The sequence below is a fragment of the Kogia breviceps genome, chromosome 2 (assembly GCF_026419965.1).
Source record: "Kogia breviceps isolate mKogBre1 chromosome 2, mKogBre1 haplotype 1, whole genome shotgun sequence".
In the NCBI taxonomy this organism is placed as follows: domain Eukaryota; kingdom Metazoa; phylum Chordata; class Mammalia; order Artiodactyla; family Physeteridae; genus Kogia; species Kogia breviceps.
This window is the reverse complement of record NC_081311.1, coordinates 66,695,305-66,721,639: the sequence shown is the minus strand read 5'-3', so window position 1 is coordinate 66,721,639 and position 26,335 is coordinate 66,695,305. Positions and strand designations below refer to the sequence as shown.

Sequence of the window (26,335 nt, the reverse complement as noted above, 5' to 3'; positions counted from 1 at the left end):
TCTCTCTTAAAATGAGACTTCCTATATGAAGCTTTCCCCATCCTTTATTCCTTTAAAATGCTTTATGTACATTTGTCTTATGAGAATAGTGAAGAACTTTGTTGTACTGCAGTTCCTATAGGAATAAGCCAGAGCCTCTGAACCACTGGATTCTTTGTTAATGACTGTCAGGATGCTGAGGCAAGGGATTAAGAAAGTCAGACATAGCCTATTAACACCTATAGATCCATCTAGGAAAGGAAAACTTGGTCAAAAGGCCTTTTATTTATCAACAAATACATAAAACATTCTGTGAGCACAGGAAATGCTGGTTTTCATTTCTTGAATAAACAACCTAGGTGAGAGATTTGGTTGTCAGCATAGACTAAAAGACATTTATTTTGATGGTATATATCAAGCAGGAATTAGAAAATTGATAATCTTGTTGTTTACTATGTTTACATAGATAAATATACATATTCCAATTCTGGTCTATATTTTGGGCCTCACTCTGTGGGGTCTCCTTTCTAACTTTGGAGACAGTCATAAACTCCAAAGCACCTACCATTTAACCTCTTAATTTTATACTTTTAATGATACTTTACGAATTTCGATTTCCCCTACTAAAATGAGTTGCATAGTATTTTTCGTATTATTTTGCAAACAGAAAGTATGTCATCTTCAGTATCTATTTCAAGTTTGTAAGATACAAGTTCATGAATAATTGGAGGCAATTTTTAAAAATAGATATGATGAAGAGGAGACAAGAACTTGCTCATTCAATCCAGAATGCTTGAATCCTTTCAACCTAAAGCAGATAGTTTTTCAACATATAGAAGGAAACAATATAGTATAATCTATCTATTCATCTATCTATCTATTTAAATACAGTGTAATCTATATATAAGCTTATTTTTCTATGATCTAATACAGGTTTAAAATGTAAACCTAAGGAGGAATTTATATAAATTCATGAACCATAGATGAGTAAATTATTATTGAGGAAACAGAAAATTTTTAGAATATATCCATGGTATCATTAGGGCAATTCTCAAAGGTCAGTTCTGTCACAAAGATTAAATTTCTCTGCCCATTTGAATTCAGGCAGCATAGTCATGAAAAGTAAGCAAAACAGCATTTCCTAGTAGAAGTATGTGTGTTGTTCCCACTCTCCTTTCCCGGAAGCAGGTGTATAGTTTCCACATTCTCTTTTCCTTGTCCCTTTGCATACAAGGAAGCTTGTATGAAGATAGAGCCCCTATCAGTATGGATCTCTGAATCCATGCAGAGACCCCTTGCTGACACGCAATGAACCCATAATGTTGTGAGAAATAAGCCTTTCATTTTAAGCTGCTGACTTGTTTCATTGTTTGCTACCAGTGTATAACCTAGTTTGTCATGCCTGATACAATTCCGCAAATCTTATGATGCTGATATTTTGTCATTTCCCAAAGTCCTCAAGGTCCTAAAACAAAGGGCTATAGGTAATAGAAAAAGGGTGGGATTAAGAAACTATTGCAGGACCTTAGACATTTAGAGATGTCAATCAGAGCTACTCTGCTTTTAACTATTTTATATACAGTTCTGTTGCTCTCAATCTTCCCCCCCACCAAAAAAAAAAAAAAAAAAAAAGTACATCACTATTGCCGTGGATAACTCTTAAATTCCTATTTTAGTCAAATACTAAATTACACTCCACAGGCTTGCCCTGTAATAGCTTCATGTTTCATTCCACACAAATTTGATAAGAACCTACCACATACAAAGATGGGTTATAGGGCTTTGTGGAAGATTTAAGAAATAGAAGGCTGCATTTCTTGTTCTCCAGAACGAGATAGTCTAGCTATAAGACAAAAATAAACTTTCCAGCTAATCCCTTGTCTGACCTATAAAGTGTCCACAGGATTCACCATATTAGGATTTTAAATCATCCATATTACAATGATCAAATGCATGTGCTTGGAGTTGAAACACTGCCCAGAAATAACTAAGTACGAATGAAATTATGAGACTCACTTTGACTCTCTGTTTTTGTTAAAAGTTTCTGTCAGTATATCTGACTATGGCAAATAGTATGGCTATTAATAACTTCATACACTCACTGAGACAATTTTAAGGAAATCCTTTATTAAAGATCTATCTATTTATTAGTGCTATTTATTATGTCAGTAAGATTATTGATGATTACTACAGCTCTACCTTAAAGTTCTGGTAAAAATTCTCAAATCTGACTGATTTTGACAAAGTCGAAAAAGAACTTCTAATTATAGCTTTTCTGAAGATCTAATTCGTAATATTCGAACAACAGTCCTGCTGTGTATTTACTGTTCATTCAGATAAGAGCATCTTGAGTGAACTTGCTTGTTAGTACATTGAATGATGCACGTTAAATTCCACTTCATATGCCCAAACTACTCTTCAGTCATGTAAGTACAGGCAGTAATTCAAAACATAATTATCAATAGAGCAATAATGGATTACTCTGGGGGAGCTTACTCAGTTACTTTTGAATGCACGCTTTCTCCCTGTTGTTCCATGACTTATGAAAAGCTGTGTGTATAATTTTTCTGGAGTCTCTACAATGACTGAGCCATATACCATCACATGAGAATATAATCACAGAGGACTCAGAGGAAAAAACCTACAGCCACAATAAGACTCTCTTCTGATTTTAGCCACTGGCACAGAATATCCTGGCTGCAAGACATCACTGAACTATTCTGATGAGGAGGAGCTTCTTTTCTTCCTAAATGCACACCTGGGTTTTTCAGCCTAAGCTAGGTTTAAGTCATCAAACCGGCTCTCACCTCACCTTCCTATTGTTATACCTTGTATGTGTGTGTCAGTCTCATGTTTTAATTTCTTGGAGGAGGGGTGGAGAGAGTAAGGGAACACCTGCTTTATATCGGAATTACTTTATTTTCACTTCTAAGAGCAATTACAGCATTATTTAGCACTCACTCGCTACTTCTATAAGAATGTTTTTCAGCATCTGGAGTTAGTTTTCTGAAGTATTGATGACACTACCATTTAAAATTTTAGACAGTTTATATTTTCCTAAAAATGTTCAGGCCTTTATATAGTGTTATCTGTTGACTTTCTGAGTCCAGTACCAATCCAGATGTACCCTCTGTTCCTGTAATACTGGCCAACTTGCTGTCCCTCGAACCCACCATGCACTTTCACATGCTTTTCTCTCTTTCAATATTTGACTTGGTGGTTCATGCCACTACATCAGTGTTAGATGTAGACTGAGGGGTCACCACTGTCTTGGAACTACAGATAACCTAAGCATTGCTAATAGAATGTGTCCCTCAGAGAAACATTGGGCTGATTTGATACTGAAACAAACCAAGAACTTTTGGTCCAAACCAAATTTACTCTTAAAATTCTATTATGCATAATTTGAATATTCATCTCTATTTTGGAAGCTATGTAGCAACTTGGAAGACTCTCTATATAATTCATAATTATCGTCTATTCCCCTGAAAAAAAAATAATCTCTTAATGTTTCTAAGTGCAGTGGAACATAGAAAAAAATTCAGGAGTTTATCAAAGACAGTCCAGTATAGAAGATTTATTAAAGACTATTCCAGTATAGTATATGGCAAGTACATATACTAACCAAGAATCATTCCTTATGGAGGGTTTTTACTTATTTTTTGTTCTTTTCCTTCAGTGTTTCTATATTCTTCACACTGTCTCATTTTCTAACATACTCTAGCAAACTTATAGGCAATAAAAAGACCATCTCCCACTCATTTAAAAATGTAAAAAAAAAAAGAAATTGAAAAATGTTATTTCAATAATTCAGTTCAACCAGTATCTCCTTAACAATGCTCCACTCAATACCCTGACACTCCAGCAGCATTAACTGCACACATTTGAGTTCCCTGGAAGCAAACATTGTGCCTTTTCCTTCTTTCCATCCTCCTCCACTTCCCAGCATACTGCCTTGTACATAGTTATATTCAATACACTTTTATCAAAACTCATTTTTGTAGACTATGATTTCAAATCTCAACTTTAAAAGAATAGATCTCATGCCTTGATGCCTTTAATCAATTAAAATTTCAAGTAGGTATATGTTGAAGAGATACATAAGAGAATGTATGATGATAATTGGTTATTATTATATTATATAATTTATCTTTGCATAGATATGTACTATGGGTCATTTTTTTATCCCAACACCTATTCCATAAACATTATATGAGATTTAATAGTGCTTAGTTTGTGTGCAATTAACATTTGTATCTTGCTATTATGTATTTATTTAGTATTAACTTATGAAGAAAAAGAAAATCTTTTTTCATTTTCATTTGTCAAATGATTCGATTTTCATTTTCCTTCTCAGAAGCCATAGATCACGTTCACTACAATTTCACGAACACAAAGGACTTTGCTAGTGCATTTTTTTTTTTTTTTTTTTGTGGTACGCGGGCCTCTCACTGTTGTGACCTCTCCCGTTGTGGAGCACAGGCTCCGGACGCGCAGGCTCAGCGGCCATGACTCATGGGCCCAGCAGCTCCGCGGCATGTGGGATCTTCCCAGACCGGGGCACGAACCCACATCCCCTGCATCGGCAGGCGGATTCTCAACCACTGCGCCAACAGGGAAGCCCGCTAGTGCATTTTTGACGGCAGTATTAGAGTTATACTTGTGTCACTAAGTCAAGGTCACAGAACATTGTGATGATTAATGCTTAAAGTTATTTTTCATTATTTGAATATTTTAAAAAATATTCATTCCAAGTCTGAACACATTTAATGAAAGCGTAAGATGTAAATCCCCCAAATTAATCTTGCAGAATTGAGAAGGGGAATTTTTTTTTTTTTTTTTTTTTTTTTCATTCAGCAAATACCTATTGAGAACCTTCAAGCGAAACTTTGGAAGCAGGAGGTTCAATTAAAAAGATTACATAGGGCTTCCCTGGTGGCGCAGTGGTTGAGAGTTCGCCTGCCGATGCAGGGGACACGGGTTCGTGCCCCTGTCCGGGAAGATCCCACAAGCCGCGGCGCGGCTGGGCCCGTGAGCCGTGGCCGCTGAGCCTGCACGTCCGGAACCTGTGCTCCGCAACGGGAGAGTCCACAACAGTGACAGTCCCGCGTACAACCACCAAAAAAAAAAAAAAAAGATTACAGGATAAGTCAAGTAAGAGATAGTGGCTTAAACTAGAGTGATAGCAATGGACGTGGACATTAAAGAGAAATGTAGGACATGGAATAAAGAAAATCTTTAAGCATCCTCCAATACTATAATTCACAAAGAATCAATATGATGTTACCTTTAAAATGAGAAAACCTTTTACAATAAAGGAAGAGCAGTGCTAATTCTAATCAATAAGTGGTCAATCTGTCTTTCAGAAAGTTCCAAACCATTGTCAGTGGCTTCCTCCATTGCTCATGTGGTCCCCTCTCTCCAATAATTTCCATTGTCATAACTCTCATAAAGTTATCCTTTGTACTAATTTTTGCTCATTATTTAATCTCCAGTACCTTTTGTAGGGTTTAGCACCTAAAATTATGCAATAAATATTTAATGAATGAATGAAAGACTAAGTGAAACAAAGGTTTCACAAACCCTCACACTTAATCAGTTCTTAGTAATTGTTAAATAGCTCTTATGATCCAAGGCATCCCCTCTTCTGTCAAAGTTTACTTCTTCTAAATTCAACTCCTTGGGATTATAGCTCACTATGAGTCAATTAATGCAATAGTTCAAAAAGATGATTCATGCGTTAATATGTTTCCTCTTTCAAATTTGTAACTTAGACAGAGATCTTAAATTTTTTTTACTCTCACACAGATAACTAATACTAGGAATTTCGGGAACCATGGCAGGCTGGGAAGATGGAGTTTCTCAAATCTTATCACATGGACACATCTTTTGTCTATACAAAAGACAGACCTTGATGTGGTCAAAGAATCTTTAGACCAGCTACTTTCTGACAGGTGTTTTGTTATATGTGTTTTCAGAGAGTGACAAAAAGCACAGTGAGTGGTGAGGGGATAAGCCCTGTAGTCAGTGATAAGATGGAAAGTTTGGGGACCAATGCATTTTGAAGATTTTTTCTAATTACCTGTAAGATGACAATGACAGTATTACATAAATAACATTAAACTAAAAAGAGGCTCTTTTGGACAACTGAATGTCAGAGAACTTAGTTTGCCAAACAAACACTTTGCTTTTGGAAGGGGGTTTGGTTTACTGTTTCATTTTATTTTTACACATAAAATTTTAAAATATATAATACATTTGTGAGGTAACTATATTCCTTATGATTTTTTTTTTTTTTTTTTTGTGGTATGCGGGCCTCACTGTTGTGGCCTCTCCCGTTGCGGAGCACAGGCTCCGGACGCGCAGGCTCAGCGGCCATGGCTCACGGGCCCAGCCGCTCCGCGGCATGTGGAATCTTCCCGGACCGGGGCACGAACCCGTGTCCCCTGCATCGGCAGGCGGATTCTCAACCACTGCGCCACCAGGGAAGCCCCCTTATGATTTTTAAGAAAAGACTGATTGCACTTATGTTTGGAATTTCCTATGTATAGCAGGAAACAAAAATGGCTTTTGAAAATTGGTATTTTGAGTTCTGTATCATGAGAAACTGGTGATTATATAAACATCCAATTTTAAAATCATTATTTTAAAATAATGATATTTCTATGTTTAGAAATGAAATAGATAAATAAAAGACATTTGGTATTAAAAATGTCATTATTCCAAGAGCTACTAGTCAATATTGGATGATCTAATCATGTTAAAACATTACATAGGGCAAACATTTTACTACTGTGATCCCTACTTTTGCTAATGACAATAAAGTAATAAAGTCCAAGAATCTTTTCTCACTGATTTTAGGGTTTTAATTTTTGTTTATATTTTAATGTGGAGAGATGATGTTCTGAGAATCCAGTATCATCAAATCCAACTTTTTACAACTGACTCGGGAGAAAGTAAGAGTCTTTTCAGGACCCCTATTCTTTTTCTTATTAAAAAAGATCAAAATAATTGAGCATTGCTATCAACTACTGGAAGAAAGTCCAAGAAAAAGATGAAGTGTTTATAAAAAAATGGAAAACATAATATTCTCAAGGTAATTCATAATTATGATATCCTATGAACTAACCTGTCAGTCATTCTACCTGGCAAACAGAGGAAGCAAAGTCTGTGAATACAAACAGCATATTCTAAAAGATCATTGTAAAGTAGTACCAGAGAAGTCGTTCATCACTGATGATGATGATGAGAAAAAGAAAATCTGTCCCACACAAAAGCTGCCAGATTGTCACCATGATCAGCCATCTGAAGAAAGGTAATCCATCCATTGGTTGGCCTGTGATCTTGGACTTAGGACTTCTGGCTCAGTACTAAAAATAAGTATAGAGCAGCTAGATTCTTTCTCATTTATTTGACTAGGAAGATTTAGAGAGGAGAAGCCATTATCTCTGGGAACAGGTGTCCAAAAGTTATCATGTAACAAGAAACATCACTGGAGCTCATGCTAAACTATCACAGGGTAAGTTTATGAAGACACAAAAACTTGAGAAAGCAGTGGACGCCACTAAGTGTTCGGGGCAAACACATTTTTTTCTCTAGTCAACAGCCATTTCCACTTTGTTTCTGCTGATAAAACCTCTGATTTTGTTTGTATAGTAAGTGACTAGTCAGAAAGGATGAATTATGACTGGTCTAAGCCCAGTGGTCTGTTAGGATAAGCTTATACCTAACATAAAAATAGGCTCAAAAGAGCTATTTTTATGCATCTCTTCCCAATTCAGAGTTCAATGACATCACAGTGGCAGCTGGAAACTCACCAGTGTGGGAGTATTTATGTCACAGAAATCAGCAAGTGCTGCAAATGAGGACTACTACTCTCTCTGGCTCGAGTCAGTTGTTAACCATTTATCAGCACTCTAAGCCCATCATGGAAATCCCATTTCCTTTTGCCATCAATTGGTCCAGAAGTAGGTACAGGACCAACTTCTGACCTATGATTAGAGAAAATCTGATGGAAGGAATCTGGGAAAGACTTCCTCCTTGATGAGTTAAAGCCAACAAGTCACCTTGCCTTCCTGCTTTAAGTGATATTGTGTAGCACTTTGATATGTAAAATGAGGGAAGGTCAACAGAAATCCAGAGATGCCTACATAGGTCATTAATAACCTCAAACCACAACCAAACTGGCAATCAAAAGGCAGGAAAGTGAGAACAGTCCACACCAGGTATGGAAAATAATGGAGTGCACTGTTTGTAGAGAATTTAAAAACAATAATGAAACACATTAAATATTAATCCACTTTTTATTATTACCCTGTACTGGCAATTCCAAAAAATGTTAGTGATAAGATACTCCTCCCCACATACAGGGACTATTCCTATACAAGTCCTCTAGTGTGTTAGGGCCAGTAAGTCTAGAACCAACTACCTTAAACATCTAGTTACGTGAGATAATTAAAGGTTTTTGTGATTTAAGCAACTTTCATATGAGTTTTCTGTTACATGCAGGCTCTTAAGTACTATGGTTTTTCACAGAAAGTAACAGACTCAGGTTAATCCAGCACTAAAAGGAAAAACATGAGCTTCTGCTCTGAGGATCCATGGAGTTGCTTAGATCCCAAGCTCCCCACAGCTCTAATCACACAAGGCCTGGCCAGTTATGGCTCCTGTTCTTACACGTTCAGGAGATTCTCCGTATTCTGCCATCAGCTTAATTATAATAAACTGCCTTTACATTGACTAGTGTGAGTAGCTTTGCCTTGTAACCAAAAGAACCAACTAAAAATCAGAACCTGGCATTTAACAACTAAATTACAAAAGACTGACCCAACATAAGATGTTGATTGGATTCACATTGCAAAGTCTATACTAAGAAGATAGCAAACAGACAGAAATATGCTTAACATAGCATTGCTTATAGTAGTTAAAATTTATCTAAATGCTCATGAAAGAACAGATAAATGAATGATTTTTTGAAGAAAATATAATAATGTGGGAAAATTCAGCCAACTATTACCTGTAAAAAGGCAATACATAATTACACAATTATTTGAAAACACACACACACATATATACATATATATATATATATATATATATATATATATATATATATATATACTGGTTGGAAATAAATCACATATTAGTAGTTATTTCTGAATAGTGGTATCAAGGGATTTTAATATTTCTCCTGTTCATTTTCTATTATTTTCAAAGTTTTAGCTCTAAAGAAATAAAACAATCTTAAAGTAGTTAATTAGCACATATTTTCTTTTCATTAGTATATTATGAAAATACACCAGGTTTCAGGATATTGTTCACAATGAGAAAGCATACATATATGAAAGTAATTAAATTGATAAGGTAGATAAAATATAATCGGAAACTTTAAAAACGATAAAATGATGTTAGAAACTCATAAGAAATTGCATTTTATAAAAAGAATCATCACATTCCAAGAAAATCCCTCTCTCAGAAAAATATATGTAATTTATTTTAGTGAGAGGCTTAATTTTTAAGAGAATAAAACAATTAAAAATATTTAGTTATTTGCTGTTACAACAGTATAATCAAAACCTGAGTTATGCTTCTGAGAATATGGCTTTATGAGAGTAATTTCACAATCTTGTGGGATGCTATTCTAATATATGATGAGAGAATTATCTGAATTTGATGTGGAATCTCAAGCCTGTCTGTTATTGATGTAGTTAGATGTTTAGTCTTGTTTATTCTTTAGATCACCACTATTCAAATACATATAGTGGTAGTTGAAGTACATATTATATCTCAAATCAGTGAAGAGTTTTCCCACTAATATACATTTTTTTTCTCTGAGTAGAGAAAAATCTGGTTCGGAAAAACTATATTAAAGGGGGTGGGGAAATTATGATTTATTTGAAAAGCCAGGAAATGCCTAAATTTTCCACATGCTATTTTCAATTATGCTTTGCCCATGAATAGGAATTTCTTTTAGAGACAGTGTAAATTGTTGAGGTGTATGGATTATAAGGCATGAGGCTCATTATCCTAGGGTAGATCATATGTAGCAGCACTTTGCTTCAGAAAGGCTATCATTAGAAAAAGTCTCATAATATGCCATAAAATTAATTATATTCAGTATCATCCTATTACAATTTGTATGAAAACAAAAAAGACCCCAAAGAGCCAAAGCAATCTTGAGAAAGAAAAACGGAGGTATTTCATAAAATTACAAGAGCAAATATAGAAATTAAAAGATAAAACCATACCAGATACAGCAAGGAAGTCATCAATGCTTGTAATGTCATCTACAGCTTCAGTGAGGACATGGATATGATTCTCCCACGTGCATCTGTACATTTCCATGGTTTTTTTGACCACTTGACTTTTGGGTCTTGCAGCCAAAGCAAGTGCAGCATTAATAATCTGTAAAGATGTAGAACGTTCACATAGTGATTTCTTTCAGAATAGTTACCATCGTGCCTATGACAGGTATTCTTTTTTAAAAAAAATTAGATATGTTTATGCCTTCGTGTGTAACTCCTTCTTTGTTTTGCTAATAGCTTAATTTTATTTTTGGAAATAATTTAATTTTAGAACTGTTTATTGAGCATCAATGCACTAAGAACTGCAAGAGATACAAAGATAATTGATATCTGCCTATAAGAAGCTTGCATACTACTCAATGGGAAGGGCACCATATAACTCCAGCTCAGTTCAGGATGCAATACATGCCATAATTACAAAAATGATAGACGGTCTTTAGAAAGTAGAGAGATCACCTTCAGCAGAAGTTTTAAGAAAAGGTTGTGAAAAAGGTGCCCGAAAATGAAGAGATATAACTATATTAAAGGGGGTGGGGAAATGATGATTTATTTGAAAAGCCAGGAAATGCTTACATTTAACTGATCACTTGTATTCACATTGCACAACTATGTGGTGAATGCCCATTATATGCAAATCACAGGACTAAAAGCTTTGACTTCCTTGAGGACTTGAAAATTTTTACTGGTAGATATTCCCTGCTAATTAATTAATACATTTGTTTGTGCATTCACTCATCATTCAGTATTTCAAATATATTCTGAGTGTTTTTTGGTTTTTGTTTCTGTTTTTAATGTATCAAGCACTGTTCTTGGTTTTAGGGATATAGCAGTGAACAAGACACAAACAAAAATCATTTTCTTCATGGAGCTTATATTCCAGTTGGGGGAGGCAGGCAAATAGCAAGTTAAATAAGTAAAATATACGGTCTCTTCGATGATTACAAGAAATAAGGAGAAAAACAGAGCAGAGAAGGGGGATAAGGGGTGGAATGGTGGTGAGGGTAGGAAGTTTGCAGTTTTAGCAAGGCCTCACACTAAAGTGGACATCATGGGTGAGAAAGTATTGTGGAACAGAGAAGTAGCAATATTCAAAAAGTGAGAAACTCACTTTTTTCTCAAAAAGTGAGAAAGCAGGCTCAATGCTATGAGAATGGTGACCAGGCTGACCTAGACCCTGGGTATGCATAAGGAGTCCTTGACCGTCTTGCTCAGGACTGTGACCTTATTTGGAAGGTACTGGAGCATCATTTAACTTTGGAGTGATTTGCTCAGAACTACACTTTAGAAAATTTTATTTGGCAAGCGAGGCTACTGTAATAGGTTGCAGGAATAAGAAAGAGTTTGGACTGCAGTTGTGGATGTACTGAAAAAGTTTTGACAGGACTTACAATAATTCAAAGGAGGATAGATCAATTATTGCCAAAAATACCGTGCAGACATTAACACATCTGTGGAAAACAATGCTTAAAGACATGGAAATATATCCACCAAAGTGTAGTTAACAGCAGATTACAAAATACATCAAGCTTCATAGAATGTCGCTTCTAGCAAATATGCTAGAACTAAAAGTTAGATGAATCCATACAACAAATAACAATGGTTCTCTCAGAGTGGTGGAATTTCCAGTGCTTTTTATTTGATTTTGTGTGTGTAACTGAATTTTTCAGATTTTCTACAGTGAATATGTTTTAGTCGTATACTCAGAATAAATGAAGTTATTCTCTAAAGGAAGTGATTACTAAGGTTTTTCCATGATTAATGAAGAGAATGATTATAGTATTGATAGAAAATGAGAGATCCGAGAGTTAAAAAGTCAGTCAGGGTTGTAGAAGCAGATGTGTGAAACTGTTTTGGAGGACACTGTTCATGAAGGGTATTAGATGTCAACTTTCCTAATACAGAGGTTGACTCTGAAGTGACTCTTGTCTCTCCCTACAAATGACATAGTGGCCAATCACAGATGTGAAATCGGAGTTCATAAAAAAGTAGTCATTCATTTACTCATTTATTTGTTCATGCGTTGAAACAAATTAGTGCCATCAGATTCTACATGGAATACTAAAGACAACACAATGGAGAAGATTCCATCATAATTTCTAAAACAGCCCATAATCTAGAAGGGGAATAAGCCAAAAGCCAGGCAAGTGCAACATACCAGTGATTCTCAAACTTTAGCTTCTATCAGAATCCCCTTGGATGGCTTGTTAAAATGGATTCCTGAGCCATGCTCTAGAGTTTCTGACTCAGCTAATGTGCTTTGTAGCCTGAGAATTTGCACGTCTAACAAATTCCCAGGTGATAGTGATGCTACTGGTCTGGGGCTCCCAGTTTGAGAACGACTGCAATATATAAGCGCTATAATGTGGGGGTTATTGTAAAGGCAAGCAGAAGATGCCTTATAACACATGGGAGAGGTATTCAGCTCCATAGGAAAGATATTTCAAAGGACTGAAATCTGAGAAATAAGTGGAAATTAGTATAAGGTGATACCCATTTAGGAAGAGGCAATAACATGTGCAATGATGACCTAGAAGCAAGGTAGAGCCTAAACCTCACTTCCTGAGGGAGAGGAGATAGTAATAAAGTTGTAAGAAAATCAAAGAAGACAATGGAAAAAGGGAGGAAAGAACTCACCTTTGCGTTCCAATATAAAGTACCAGTATGTATGAGGAAAGGATACAGTGGAAGTGCTAAAGATGAGAGAAGGAATCATTGGGGAGGTAGAAAAGTAAGGTACTGAAGAGTCAAGATGAGGAAGAAAATATTTTCAAAGGGTCAAATGCCATAGAAGTGTCAAGAATAATGAAGACTAAAAATGGCTTTTGAATTTGGAAAACAGGAATAATTGGTGTAGCAGAATATTGTATACAAAATTCAGATTTCACCAAAATATAATGGCAACAATAAAAATAATTTTTTTCTACTCACTAACCTAAAGGCTGCACCTTACATATCTGACTTTCAACAAATTATTGGAGGTACAGAAGGAGAGAAATTAGTTGCTTAAAAATATTATGTTGATATTCTCATTTATTTTTTATGAAAGAGGAACACATTGAATTTTAAGGAAACACACACTACCTTTAGAAATAACAACTCTGCAGTATTCCTGGACTTTAGCTTTAGAGTTTTTTAACCTATTAACTTACAATGTATGTTTGTGTACACTGCAGAGGCTCTGGTCTCTGGTGTTTCATTGCCCTGTAGTTGAACAACTGTACACATGTGGTTGTGTACAGTTATGCCTTCACACTCTGTGCACAGTTTTAAAGTACTTGTGCAGATCTCTCAGTGGGGATATGGAATCATGAATATAAGGCAGGCTATATTTTGTAAGAAAACTTCCAGTTCTGCAGCTGATCCAATTTACTGATTCAACAATGCAAACTATAAGAAAATTTATCCTACTTGACTCTCCTGATATTTAGCTTAAATCTAAAAGCAGACGAAACTCAGAAGATGTGCAAACCCTCTTTAAGGCAGAAGAAATCTTCATCCCAGAGTCATACTCCTAAAATTTTAGCTACATATCTAGAGGCGGGGGGAACTATTCTTAAATCCTCTTCATGTGTAACTAAAGATGACTTAAATCTGAAGCGAATGATGTTGCTTTCTGAGGCATCTTTCTTTAGATTATGGTTGAGGTGTGTACATGTCAGAATCACCCTTGACCCTGAGAATCAACTAATTAGTTCAACTTTGAAATAGTATCTTTAACTTTAAGAACTTACTATATCTTAATAGGACTACTTTAATAGCCTTCCAAATAGTTTCCTAATTCCAGTCCCTATTTGCTCCAGGCCATTCTCCTTGCTACAAACACATGTATTTTTCGAATGCACAAGGGATCCTGTCCCACCATGCCTGATAACCTTTGATAGAATCCTAGTTGACTAAAGATAAAATCCAAATTCCTTTTCACCAATTCACAGTCTAAAAGCCTCCACAGGCTAGCCCTTACCTCCATGTTTAGTCTGCTGTAATAATCTCCCTCATTTTAGCCTATGTTCCAGCCATACTGTCTTCAGCTCCATTTTCTGACCACATCATGTATCTTCACACCTCCATGACTTTGTTCTTACAACTGAATCTGCTTCAACACCATTGCTCCATCCCTTTCCCTGCTCTGGTCCTTCTGAGGAAACATTTCTTTAACAAACCTGTTGAAATGTCATTGCATACTGTGAAACCTGTCCCTTTCCCTATACCCAGGAACCTGAATTGTCTTTGGTGTTTTAAAAGTACTTTGTCCATATAACTAAATAGTAGTTATCATATTACATGATTATTTATACACATCTGCTCCATATGAGCCTCTCTGTAGGAGGGACTGTGTTTTGTTCATCTTTGCTTCTATACTAAGCATGTTAATCACAGTTACTGCCATATTCATAAACCGTCCCTAAAATACATTTTTCTACTCCTAGTCCACTCTTCAAGGATAGCCATAGGGAGCCAAGTTTGGTATCACAGTTTTCCCTCTTCAAAACTGTTGAGATCATAGGCTGGCACCCACTTCAAGGACATCCAATCTGTAGGCTGACCAGTGATTGGTCATAGGCATGATGTAAAAGGTTGAGCTGGTCAAATCTCTCTTGAAAATTTGAACTAGAACTTACAGAGAAACAGTTAGCAATGGAAATGAAAGATGAAAAAAAAAAATATATATATATATAGAAGCCACCTAGTAAAATCAGAACCAGAGGGGCTGATGGGTTTAAGGCCATGAGGAAGTAGAACAAACCAAAGTTGAAAGGAAAAAGAAACTATGAGTTTGAAGTTATTATGTAAAGAAAAGAATGAGCATAATACAATAAGCCAGTGGATTGAAAGAAAAATGGAGAAAATATGTAAAGAGAGTCAAAAGCACCAACAGAGAGAAAATACTCAGAATAAAAAAGAGCTGGGAGTTGACTCTTTTTCAGAGCATCCTATTTGAGGTGAAAAGTCCACACACAGAGAAAAATAACAATAGCAATAATAATAAATACTAATACTCAAAGTCCCTGCTCTGTGCCAAACACTGTTCCAGGCACTTTCTCTATACTAACCCAACTAATTTTCACAACTCAGTGAGGTATTACCATTCCCATTTTTCACACAAGACCGTCCAGTTATTAAGTGGAAAAGCCATGACTCTGACCCAAGTTCATTCTCACTGCCACATCTTAGTGTCTCCCGTATTATTTCTACAATAATTTAGGACACCGAGAGTGAGTCTATGATCCTGAAAACCAAAGGGGACTCACTGAAGAAAACATTACTATGCCTGGTGTGGGGAAAAAAAATGGTGTGTGTGCGTGTGCTAAAAATGCATGTAACATAAATTTGGCCATTTTACCCATTTATAAGTTTAAAATTCTGTGGCATAAAATACATTTACATTATTATGCAACAATTATCACCATTCATCTCCAGAACTTTTTCATCTTCCCCAAATGAAACTGTATACCCATCAAACAAAAACTTCTTATTCTCTCCCCCTTCAGCCATGGTAACCACCATTTTACTTTCTGTCTCTACAAATTTGACGATTCTAGGACCTCGTAGAAGTGGAATCATACAATATTTGACATTTTGTGTGTGGCTTTTTCATGTAGAATAACGTTTTCAAGGTCCATCTCTGTTGTAGCATGTGTCAAAATTTTATTTCTTTTTAAAGCTGAATAATATTCCACTATACGTACATATATTTTACTCATTCATTTATCTGTTGGTGGATATTTAGGTTGTTTCCACCTTCTGGCTACTGTGAATAATGCTCCTATGAACATTGGTGTACAAATATCTCATCAAGTCCTGGCTTTCAAATGTTTCATTTATATACCACAAATGAAATTTCTGGGTCATGTGGTAATTCTAAATTCAATTTTTGAGGAACTGTCATCCACAGTGGCTGCACCATTTTACAGTCGAACTAGCAATATACAAAGGTTCCAATTTCTCCACTTCAGTGTTCCAGGAACAGTTTCTAAGTAGTTCATTTGAATTAATGTTTTGAATCCAAAGAGGAAGGTCCTACCAGTATTCCCATTTTACTGGTAAGACAATGGAGACACAAAGAGATTGAATAATTTGTGCAAAGTTATAGTGAGAGCTCTAGATTGTAAGACAAGAGGCTTAAATTAGAGTTTTACTTTGCTTCAAACTGATTTTATGTACACAAAAGAGTCATATTAACTCTCCCAGGACTCGTTTTCCCAGAAGTTATAGGTAAGTCTGCACTGGGGTTGGGGGCAGTGTTTGAATTTGCTGATCCCACTCAGGTTCCTTCAGATTTGAACATGCAGATTTAATGCTATCAACTGATGTATATACTTCTCTTAAAAGACTCCTGAAAACAGTTACTTTAAAAGTGAAAATAAGTCCATGTAATTTAATTTTCCTCAGAGATATTTCAATATTGGCATTGATATAAATAATCTTAAACATCTTAGTTAATATAACAAAAGCACTTTGTGGATTAAAAAGATGAGTTATGTGTAAGTACCAACAGGTCTGATTACCTCAGTGTCATGGCGTGTAGAGAAAATTAAAATAACTAGATATATGATACCTCAAATATATCTAAGCTAGTATGTGAGAGGAATTTATATGACATCCACTTAAACTGGTAACACTGTAAAAATTTTGGAATTGTAGCAACCATGGTAATGACATCGAATTCAATGCTCTAATTTTGTGCATTCTTTTCTTAGTTGCTGAAATAGTATTCTACTACCAAATGTTTCTCACTTTCTATGTTGGATTTTCCACATTTCCTTAGTTTTGATAAGCTTTTCTTTTCATCTTCTTTCATTTATGGGAAACAGTCATTACATTTTAAAAGTAAGCCATGTGATATTTGTCATCAAGAATCTCCATAGTCACATCTTTTGTTAAACGATAAAAGCATTTTGAGGTTGGGGAGGGGTGGTGGTGAGGAGATATAACCTGTCATGGACCCTCACAGGTTTATAAGCAATTAGATTGCATTCAACTCTGGCCTAACAATGTTGTAATCTCCTTACTCTAAGAAGAGATGATCCAGGCATGATAGGATTACTCACGTGAATCATCTCATGAGGCTTTAACTTGACTTTGGACACACATAAAGAAACTGAGATAACCTACTCCAGGGGTGAAAAGTAATTTTTAAAAAGGGATGGGGGCGAAGCTGATTTCTGGGAGTATATGGCTTTCTATGAAAGTCTATATATTTCTTTTACACTTATTCTAGTATAAACTTTCATATCTCTTAATCCATACTGCTAGAGAAAAGGAGAAAAATTCAACCTAGGACTATTTAGGTTATGGAAAATGTAATGCTCCCTAGAAGGTCTGTAAAACGCAGTTATTTACATGAAAATCAAACTACTATTATCCTGTCTTCTATACTAATTAAGACAGGACAACCTATTAAATGAAATAAGTAAGTGAGGGAGGAAAAGAATATCAAATGAATTATCTGGCATAACAATAAGTATGTTTTATAGACAAATGAAGTTGGAATTTGGGGTATAATCCCACTTTTTTTTTTTTTTTTTTGCGGTATTCAGGCCTCTCACTGCTGTGGCCTCTCGCGTTGCGGAGCACAGGCTCCGGACGCGCAGGCTCAGCGGCCATGGCTCACGGGCCCAGCCGCTCCGCGGCATGTGGGATCTTCCTGGACTGGGGCACGAACCCGTGTCCCCTACATAGGCAGGCGGATTCTCAACCACTGTGCCACCAGGGAAGCCCCCCTTTTTTAAAAAAGGAATTTTATGTCCGAAACAACTACAAAGTTCCTTTTAATGCACCATCCAACTCCATATAAACATAAAGGCAAAATGCAAGCTATTTTGCCAAAATGTGTTTTGTACTAAGAAGTTGGCAAAATTTTAAATGAAAAACAGCATATATTTGCAATGTCTGAATGCTTGGGATTGGACATTCTCTCCATATATTTGGAATTTCTGAAGATTCAACTTGGTCTTATCAAAAACCGTGAACTAAAACAAGTTCATGCAACATTAGGAGATTTAACTTTTTTAATTGTCAAAGAATATTTGCTCTTTATCTACTATGTATCTAAAGTAAAGAAACATTAGACAGGACAAACGCTGAAAATATTTTAAGGGTGTTAAGGGAGAAAAGCCATGCACAAATATTTAGTAAAGGCTAACAGGTATATAAAACCCAGATCGTGTAAAGCAATATTTTCCCTGAGCTTCCAAGATATGTTAAGAAGATATATACATAGGGTATAGGGTATAAATTGGGTTAAAACAGTCAAGGATGACTTGGTCTCTCTCCTTTTCTCATTGCTTTTGTTCTCACTCTTCCTCCCTTTAATGGGTTCCTAGAAGATAAATTACCTTAATGTCCTTGACCTAGCATTTCGTCTTCTTGGCTACTATGTCCACATCCACAAACCTACTCTATGGTACCATGATCTGCCAATGGGACAACTGAGGTAGCTTTAACCCTGGGCCCAGCCACTCTCTACAGATTAATATTTCCAAATTACAAATCTCACGAAGCTCCCATTTTCCTTTTTAATCTTAGGATAAATGCAAAAGTACTTCACTTGGCATAAAGCCCTGAAATATTTGACACATGTTAATTTCCCTAGCATCATTTACCATCAGCCCCCCTAACTTTCTACCTTTTCCTAGTAATTCTAATTCATCTAATAGAGCTCATATCAAGAATCATTTCCTCAGGATAGCTTTATCAAATCTAGGTCAGGTTTCTTGTGATATACTCTCATAAAACAATGTCCTTTTCCTCTTGAGTGTTTCTCTCACTAGGTAATGTGATGTTCATTAGAGTGAACTTTTGAGTTCATTTGATAAATGTATGACCCACATCCCTCATTTTACTGAAAAGCAGGAATTTTAAGGTTTTAACGTTATCTCCCCAGGGAGTGTGGAGAGCATCAAACAGAATACCCTTCTCATATAACCAGGGCTCCAGGCTATGATTCTTTCTACTTGGCAGGCCTACACATTTAATAAAGCCTTTTCCCAAGTGAATAAGTCCATCCCTACAAGAAACTCTTATACTAGTACCTACAATTATATATATATATATATATATGTATATACATTTTCCCAAAGAAGACATAACAGGGATGGTTAACAGGCACGTGAAAAGATGCTCAGTATTGCTAATTATTAGAGAAATGCAAATCAAAACCACAATGAGATATCACCTCACACATGTCAATGGCTGTCACCAAAAAGACCACAGATAACAAATGCTGGAGAGGATGTGGAGAAAAGGGGACCTTTGTATGCTGTTGGTGGGAATGTAAATTGGTGTAATCACTATGGAAAACATTATGGAGGTTCCTCAGAAAACTAAAAATAGAATTACCATATGACCCAGAAATTCCACTCCTGGTATATATTTGAAAAACATGAAAATACTTACTCTAAAAGACACAAGCACCCAAATATTCATAGCAGCATTATTTACAACACCAAGTTATGGAAGTAACCCAATTGTCCATCAGCAGATAAGTGACTAAAGAAGATGTGATATATATATATATATATAATATAGATATACAATATTCTATTATATATATCACAGAATGTTATATATATATTATATATATCACAGAATATTACTCAGCCATAAAAAAATAATGCAATTCTGCCATTTGCAACAACGTGGATGGATCTAGAGAGTATTTTGCTTAGTGAAATAAGTCAGACAAAGACAAATACTGTATGTTATCACTTATCTGTGGAATCTAAAAAAAATAAAACAAACAAATGTACCTCACAAAACAGAAACAGACTTACAGATATAGAAAACAAACTAATGGATACCAGTGGGGAGAGGAAAGAGGGGAGGGGCAAAAGAGGGATATGTGACTGAGAGATACAAATAATTATGTATAAAATAGATAAGCAACAAGGATATATTATATAGCACAGGGAAACATAGCCATTATTTTGCAATAACTTTAAATGGAGTATAGTCTATAAAATATTGAATCACTTTATTGTACACCAGAAACTAATATAATACTATAAATCAACTATAATTTTTTAAAAAATAGTCAGATGCTACCAATAAAAGGGAATAATACTGAATTTTCTCGGCTACTATTTTATAAAATTCTTCTTGAGAGAGAGAGAGAGAGAGAGAGAGAGAGAAATTCCCTGAGAATGAATTAGAGTTGCCTTTCTCAAATTAGAAGCATTGTGTATAGTTTGGGCAACTCAATCTTTGTATCTTTTTCTTTTTTTTTTTTTTTGCCGTATGCGGGCCTCTCACTGTTGTGGCCTCTCCCATTGCGGAGCACAGGCTCCGGACGCGCAGGCCCAGCGGCCATGGCTCACGGGCTCAGTCGCTCCGCGGCATGTGGGATCTTCCCGGACCAGGGCACGAACCCGTGTCTCCTGCATCGGCAGGCGGATTCTCAACCGCTGCGCCACCAGGGAAGCCCTGTATCTTTTTCTTTAATCTGTCAAATTTGGAATATAATATCTAGCCTATAGAATTATTTAGAACTATCGATAAACAGTAAAGTATATTAGGAGTGATTTGAAAACATAAACTATATAAACTTAAGGTACTATTATGCCCCCTCAAATTCCTGGTTTTTTAAGATATTAAGAGTGAGAGTTGGAGGAGAAAGTCATTTTCATTCTGGAAATGGAAGAAAAAATAATCATGTTTCCCCATCAAATAATTGTAAACATTATTGTTTAAAATTTCCTACTATATTGGAGATGACTACTTCTAGGTTACAATAGATTGTAAAAGTTCTGGATGTTTATTTCACTCTCTGGGACCTGAAGTCCTTAATTGCTGAAGCATATTCACTGGTGTATATGAAATACCACAGTGATGCACTACTTATTGTAATAATTACACATTGAAGAAGCAATGGCCTATATTCAGGAGAACTCTTTCTGTCAGTATGCTTCTCAAGTAAAACAAACAAACAATCTGAATTCTCAGCTGCAAATGAGTTGGTTGACAGATATTACCCTAGGAAGATATAATGATACTATACACTGGAAAATAGCCCCTCTTTGTTGAATGCAGACTTGAAATTCTTAATTTTAAAGTGCTATTTATTTTGTGCTCAGCAGGCTTGAGCCATAACATGCATAGTAAAAGATAAATAAGGCTGTGGTTTTTAATTACAGACTTGAATACACTGGGCTATGTATAGAACTCAGGAATAAAGTACTACTGCTTCCTGGGCGTTGGACCTAGGTAAATTAGATTGAGTAATAGGACACAGACTATGAACAGGAGGTAATTCTCCCTGGGGAAATATAGGTGACAAACCTACAATAGCTTTTAGCGGCTAGCAGGGTCTATCTGACATGCTAATGTCATTTCATGTAATGGATTGGGAAGAACTGGATGCTCTCCATGATGCAGGCCAAGCATCATTTCTATGATGACTGAGTTTTCTTGGCATAAAAGACATGTTTCCTTCCATTTTCTAGCCTCATTTGCAGCCCTCCTGGTGAGGAAAGGGAGGAAGTGGTCTACATTTCTTCATAGTCAGCTGAGGCTGTAGCTGCAATGAAAGCAAGATTCGAGGGAGAATTTACAAAATTCACAGAATTATGACCAGTTGAATGTGAGGGATGAGAATTAAGGAGTCAAGGCGAGTTCCCAAGTGTCTGGCTTGAGTTACTCAATTAATGATGGTTCCGATGATGGAAATAAAAAATTTGGAAGATACCATTTTGGGGAGAAAATTTTTAAGTTGCAAAAGCCCAAGATCAAATTACAAGCGAAGCATTTTATGTGGAAAACAATTTTTACCAAAGAAAGACTTACATAAAATTTAAAACTATGGATGGCTCATTTAGTCGAATTTAGTAGATATTTTTTTCTTTCATAGAAATTGTTTTCACTTTTCAAATAATGTGAGGGGCTTCTTCAATTTGACAAATGGTTGTAAAAACAAGTTTGTAACACATGAGAATATGTAGCAATCAGTTCCTGGATGAAACCTGATCATTAACTTAATTCACAGAAACTTAGGACTGGGACCACAGTGACAAAGACCAGACTACACCTTTCTGTCAGAGGGTGGGAATTTCACTTATATTCAAGGTTCAATATTTTTGAATGCAAAGACAAAACAGATGGTAACACAGAGCACAGCCCATACAATTGTTTCATTCATTAACTTCGGAAAATCTACCACTGAAGTAAGACTTTTCTTAGTTTATCTACCATTATGTGAGATAAAGTCAAGGCAAACTTTCGTGGCCCCTTTCATTTCCCTTTAAGAATGGGGTCTTCACTACGATGTTATTAAAATCAGCAAAAAGGATTAATACACTCTTCAAAGCAGGAAAACAAAAATGGAACACCATCTTCTCAGGTGTTTCTCTAAGATCCTTTCACTGTACTGGAAAGAGTAAAAGATGTACGGCAGTCCTCAGTGCATATCACAAAGCCCCCATGCCCACCACTAACAGGGCAAGGAGTAATAACCACCTTCTCAGGAAGTCAATCATAGATATTGTCTTTACATGACATAACACACTCTTTCTTACAGATTATCCCCTATGGGGAGGACCACACCCAGGGTCTCATTGCATTAAGATGATCAGTTCCTCACTGGCTACAACACATTTTAATTCTTCCACTGGGTAGACTAGGGCAGTTCAGCTCTGAAGTCAAAGCAATATCTTTTGTTAGAAAAGTTGGCAGAAGTCCCTATTCAAACACTTTCAAGATAATGGCCTTAGCGTTGATAAGGTAATTAGCCCTATTGGACTTCGGCATAGCAGTCTTGCTATTTCTGGAAAGATGTTTCCAGAGCTTAGTTCTTCTAAATCTGCTGTGTTTAGAGTCGAAATATTTAGTGACTTTGGAAGTATTGACTTTGAGTTTGAACAGCCCTTCCTGTGGCAAAGTTTAAGAAAGGAGCAGTGTTGCAATCAACATAACCAAAAGGAAAGTGCCTGCTTTTCGGACAGTTCAACCTGAGTGGTTCTAGAGCAGTAACATGACTTTCCTGAATCAGGCATTTGAAACTTAACTGATAAACCTTTTAAATAGTTATCAAAAGGTCACTTGTACCAGGTAGGCTAACCATTGAAAACATGAAGAAAACTGCTGATTTTAAGCATTCTGTTGACAGGAGGTACTGTGGATTTAAAGAAAAGATCAATGTTTTCTCTCTTAATAGAAACACAATCCATCCTAGCTAGAGTTTATCTGCGTAAGAAAGGAGCATTTTTAGAGATCGTTAATACACTTTACTCTTCAGGTTTAACCTTCTTTCATTATGTTTTTCTTTTTTTCGTAGCTCGATTATTTTATTACCGCAACTTATCAGTTTTCTATGTTTGCTTACTAGATGTGTCTTACCAACCTATAAAACTTTTGTGCCAGTAAGATGATACATGCTAAACTACTACTGTTATCATCATTGGAACTATCATCATATTACACTACCTCATAGAATTGTGTAAAACATTGTTGCTCAAAGTGTCATAGGGCAACTACCACCATCAGTATCACCTGCATTGTTAGACATACAGAATCTCAGGTCCCATATCAGACCTACTGAAAGAGAACATGCATTTTAACAAGACCCTCAGTTTATTCATATGCACATGAAATATTTAAAAGCACTAATGTAAAGGATTAAAATTACTTAGGTAAAGTAACTATAATAGTTCCTGGTTAATGTTTAATAAATATTTCCTTCCTTTTCTTAACTAACTCAGAAAATGGATTAACCTGTTTTCATTTCATTTTAACAATCTCTCCTCCTTTTATCTCTATTTGTTAACATTACACACACCAAAAAAGGATCACTATCATCACAAATACCAATAACAAAAACAGACATTAAATCCTTACTGGTTTAAACACATACAAATGCAAGCCATGATCCCTGAACTAGAATGCATGATCTGTTTGGGATGACAGAATATTATCTAGAAAACTTAAATGTGAGGTGCCTGTGTAAATAAAATTTAATTTCTGTCTGTTGGTGAGTAGCATCACCAAAACAAAATGACTAGGTGGTTGGTACTTTTGGAATGGTCTCACTTGAAATACAGGTTTATTTGTTGTACATGAAATTCACTTTGGTAGCTTATGGTTTAGAGGAGATCACACCAGAAAGTTAAATGGTCATTTCTGAGATCAGGAGAAACAGATACAATGCAAGAAAGAATCACTGGACTACTGATTGAGAGAGAGATGCCACAGGTATCTTATGCTTTGGACATAAAAAATAAAAATGGTTTTGGGGACAAAACCCAGATCAAAAGTCATTAGTACAGGTGTTCTAAATTGCAGAAATGAGGTTGTACCATTTTTCACATAAACTACGGAAGGTGAACATGAGTAGCAGTATCTTCAGGTGTATTCTACTTTTAAAGCAAAAGTCTTCAAAAAACAAAACAAAAAAAGCGATAGAGACAAAACTACCTCATCTAAGGTTATCCGGAATTTGGAAGAGCCAGACTTGGGTCTAGGTGGATGCTGATTGATGAACAGAGCTCCATTCCAAGTTCTGGTTTATAAATTGATAAGTCTGTGTTCTCCTTTTACATACCTTCCCAAACTGTGAAATTAGAAATTATGCCCTCTCAGGCTTTATCTTTTAACATGGATGATCCTCATATAAAAATTCCTCTAATTTTCCTTAATTTTCCCTGGATCTTTTCCATATCCAATTTTTAAAAATCAAAGTATAGCAATTAGACCTACATTCCATATTTATGGCATATGCTAACCCATTCGGGGGATTTTATTCTCAAACAAATCTTAATAATTACCAACATTTTTAACCCATTTGTTAAAAAATCAATCCAACAATTTCAGTAGAGAATCTACAGTAATGCTCAGGTTCCTCTTGTTATTATTTCCTGTCCAAATCTCATCATCAGACAGGGGCGGCTTGAATTATTTCCTTTTAAATCTATAGCATATTTATCACAAAAGAATCTGATCTCTTTCATTTCTGCTCAATCTTCCAAAAGTATAACTACTTCCTCAAATTTCATCACACCAATTTGGCATCTCCTTGGTGTTTTTATTCTGTACTTCTACTTCCAGATACCTTACAAAAATGTTAGTGTATTCGAATTCCAGTAAGTTTTTTTCTATCAAGTCCTGATTAGTTGTAAATGTTTTCCCTTCATCAGTTCTTGGTATTGACAGCCTTTTAAATTGTAGCCATTCTGGAAGCAATACATTTGCTGTTTCTGTTTAGAGACCCCTGATAATTAAAGAGGTTAGACAGCTTTTCTACATGTTTATAGGACATTTGGATTTTGTCCTTTTTGAACAGCATATTTAAGTCACTTGCCCATTGCCATTTTTTGACTGGATTTTCTTTGTATATTTTATAAGTCTATATTTATATGTACATATATTACTGATATTATATATATCTGTATAAACATGGTATTCATTCATTATATATAGATATGTATGTTATATATATATATTTAAATGTATTTATTTTATTTTATTTTTGGCTGTGCTGGGTCTTCGTTGCTGCACATGGGCTTTCTTTAGTTGTGGCCACTCTTTGTTGCGGTGCGTGGGCTTCTCATTGCGGTGGCTTCTCTTGTTGTGGAGCATGGGCTCTAGGTACGCGGGCTCCAGTAGTTGTGGCTCGCAGGTCTAGCTTCTCCGTGACATGTGGGATCTTCCCACACCAGGGCTCGAACCCATGTCCCCTGCACTGGCAGGTGGATTCTTTACCACTGCACCACCAGGTAAGCCCTGTATGTTATATATTTATATCTGTATATCTTCTGGATATGAGCCCAGTGTCAGTTATATTATTTGCAAATATATTTTCCCAGGTGGAGGCTTATATTATATATATATATTATTCACTTTCTTATAAATGTATGTTGATAATAATGGGCTGTAGTTTTAATGTAATACACTAATTCCTTATTTTTTTAATGCTTTTTGTTCCCATGAAAAATATTTTGTTTTTATCCCGAGCACATGAAGATATTCTTCCACATTATCGTCTAAAAACTTATGTTTTGCCTCTGACGTTTAAGTTACTAATACACATGGAATTGGTGTTTGTGTAGAGTATGAAGCAGAATTCA

The 26,335-nt window shown here is 35.7% G+C and overlaps 1 protein-coding gene across 4 annotated transcripts in view; it reads right to left on the bottom strand.

Annotated features, from left to right (window-relative positions):
- CTNNA3 (catenin alpha 3) overlaps positions 1–26,335 on the bottom strand; it is a 1,725,986-nt gene that overhangs the window by 497,215 nt on the left and 1,202,436 nt on the right. For all 4 annotated transcript variants that reach the window (XM_067025523.1, XM_059054939.2, XM_059054940.2 and 1 more), the window contains one exon: positions 10,227–10,383. In XM_067025523.1, coding sequence (XP_066881624.1) covers positions 10,227–10,383 — 157 coding nt within the window. The remainder of the gene's footprint in view (positions 1–10,226; positions 10,384–26,335) is intronic.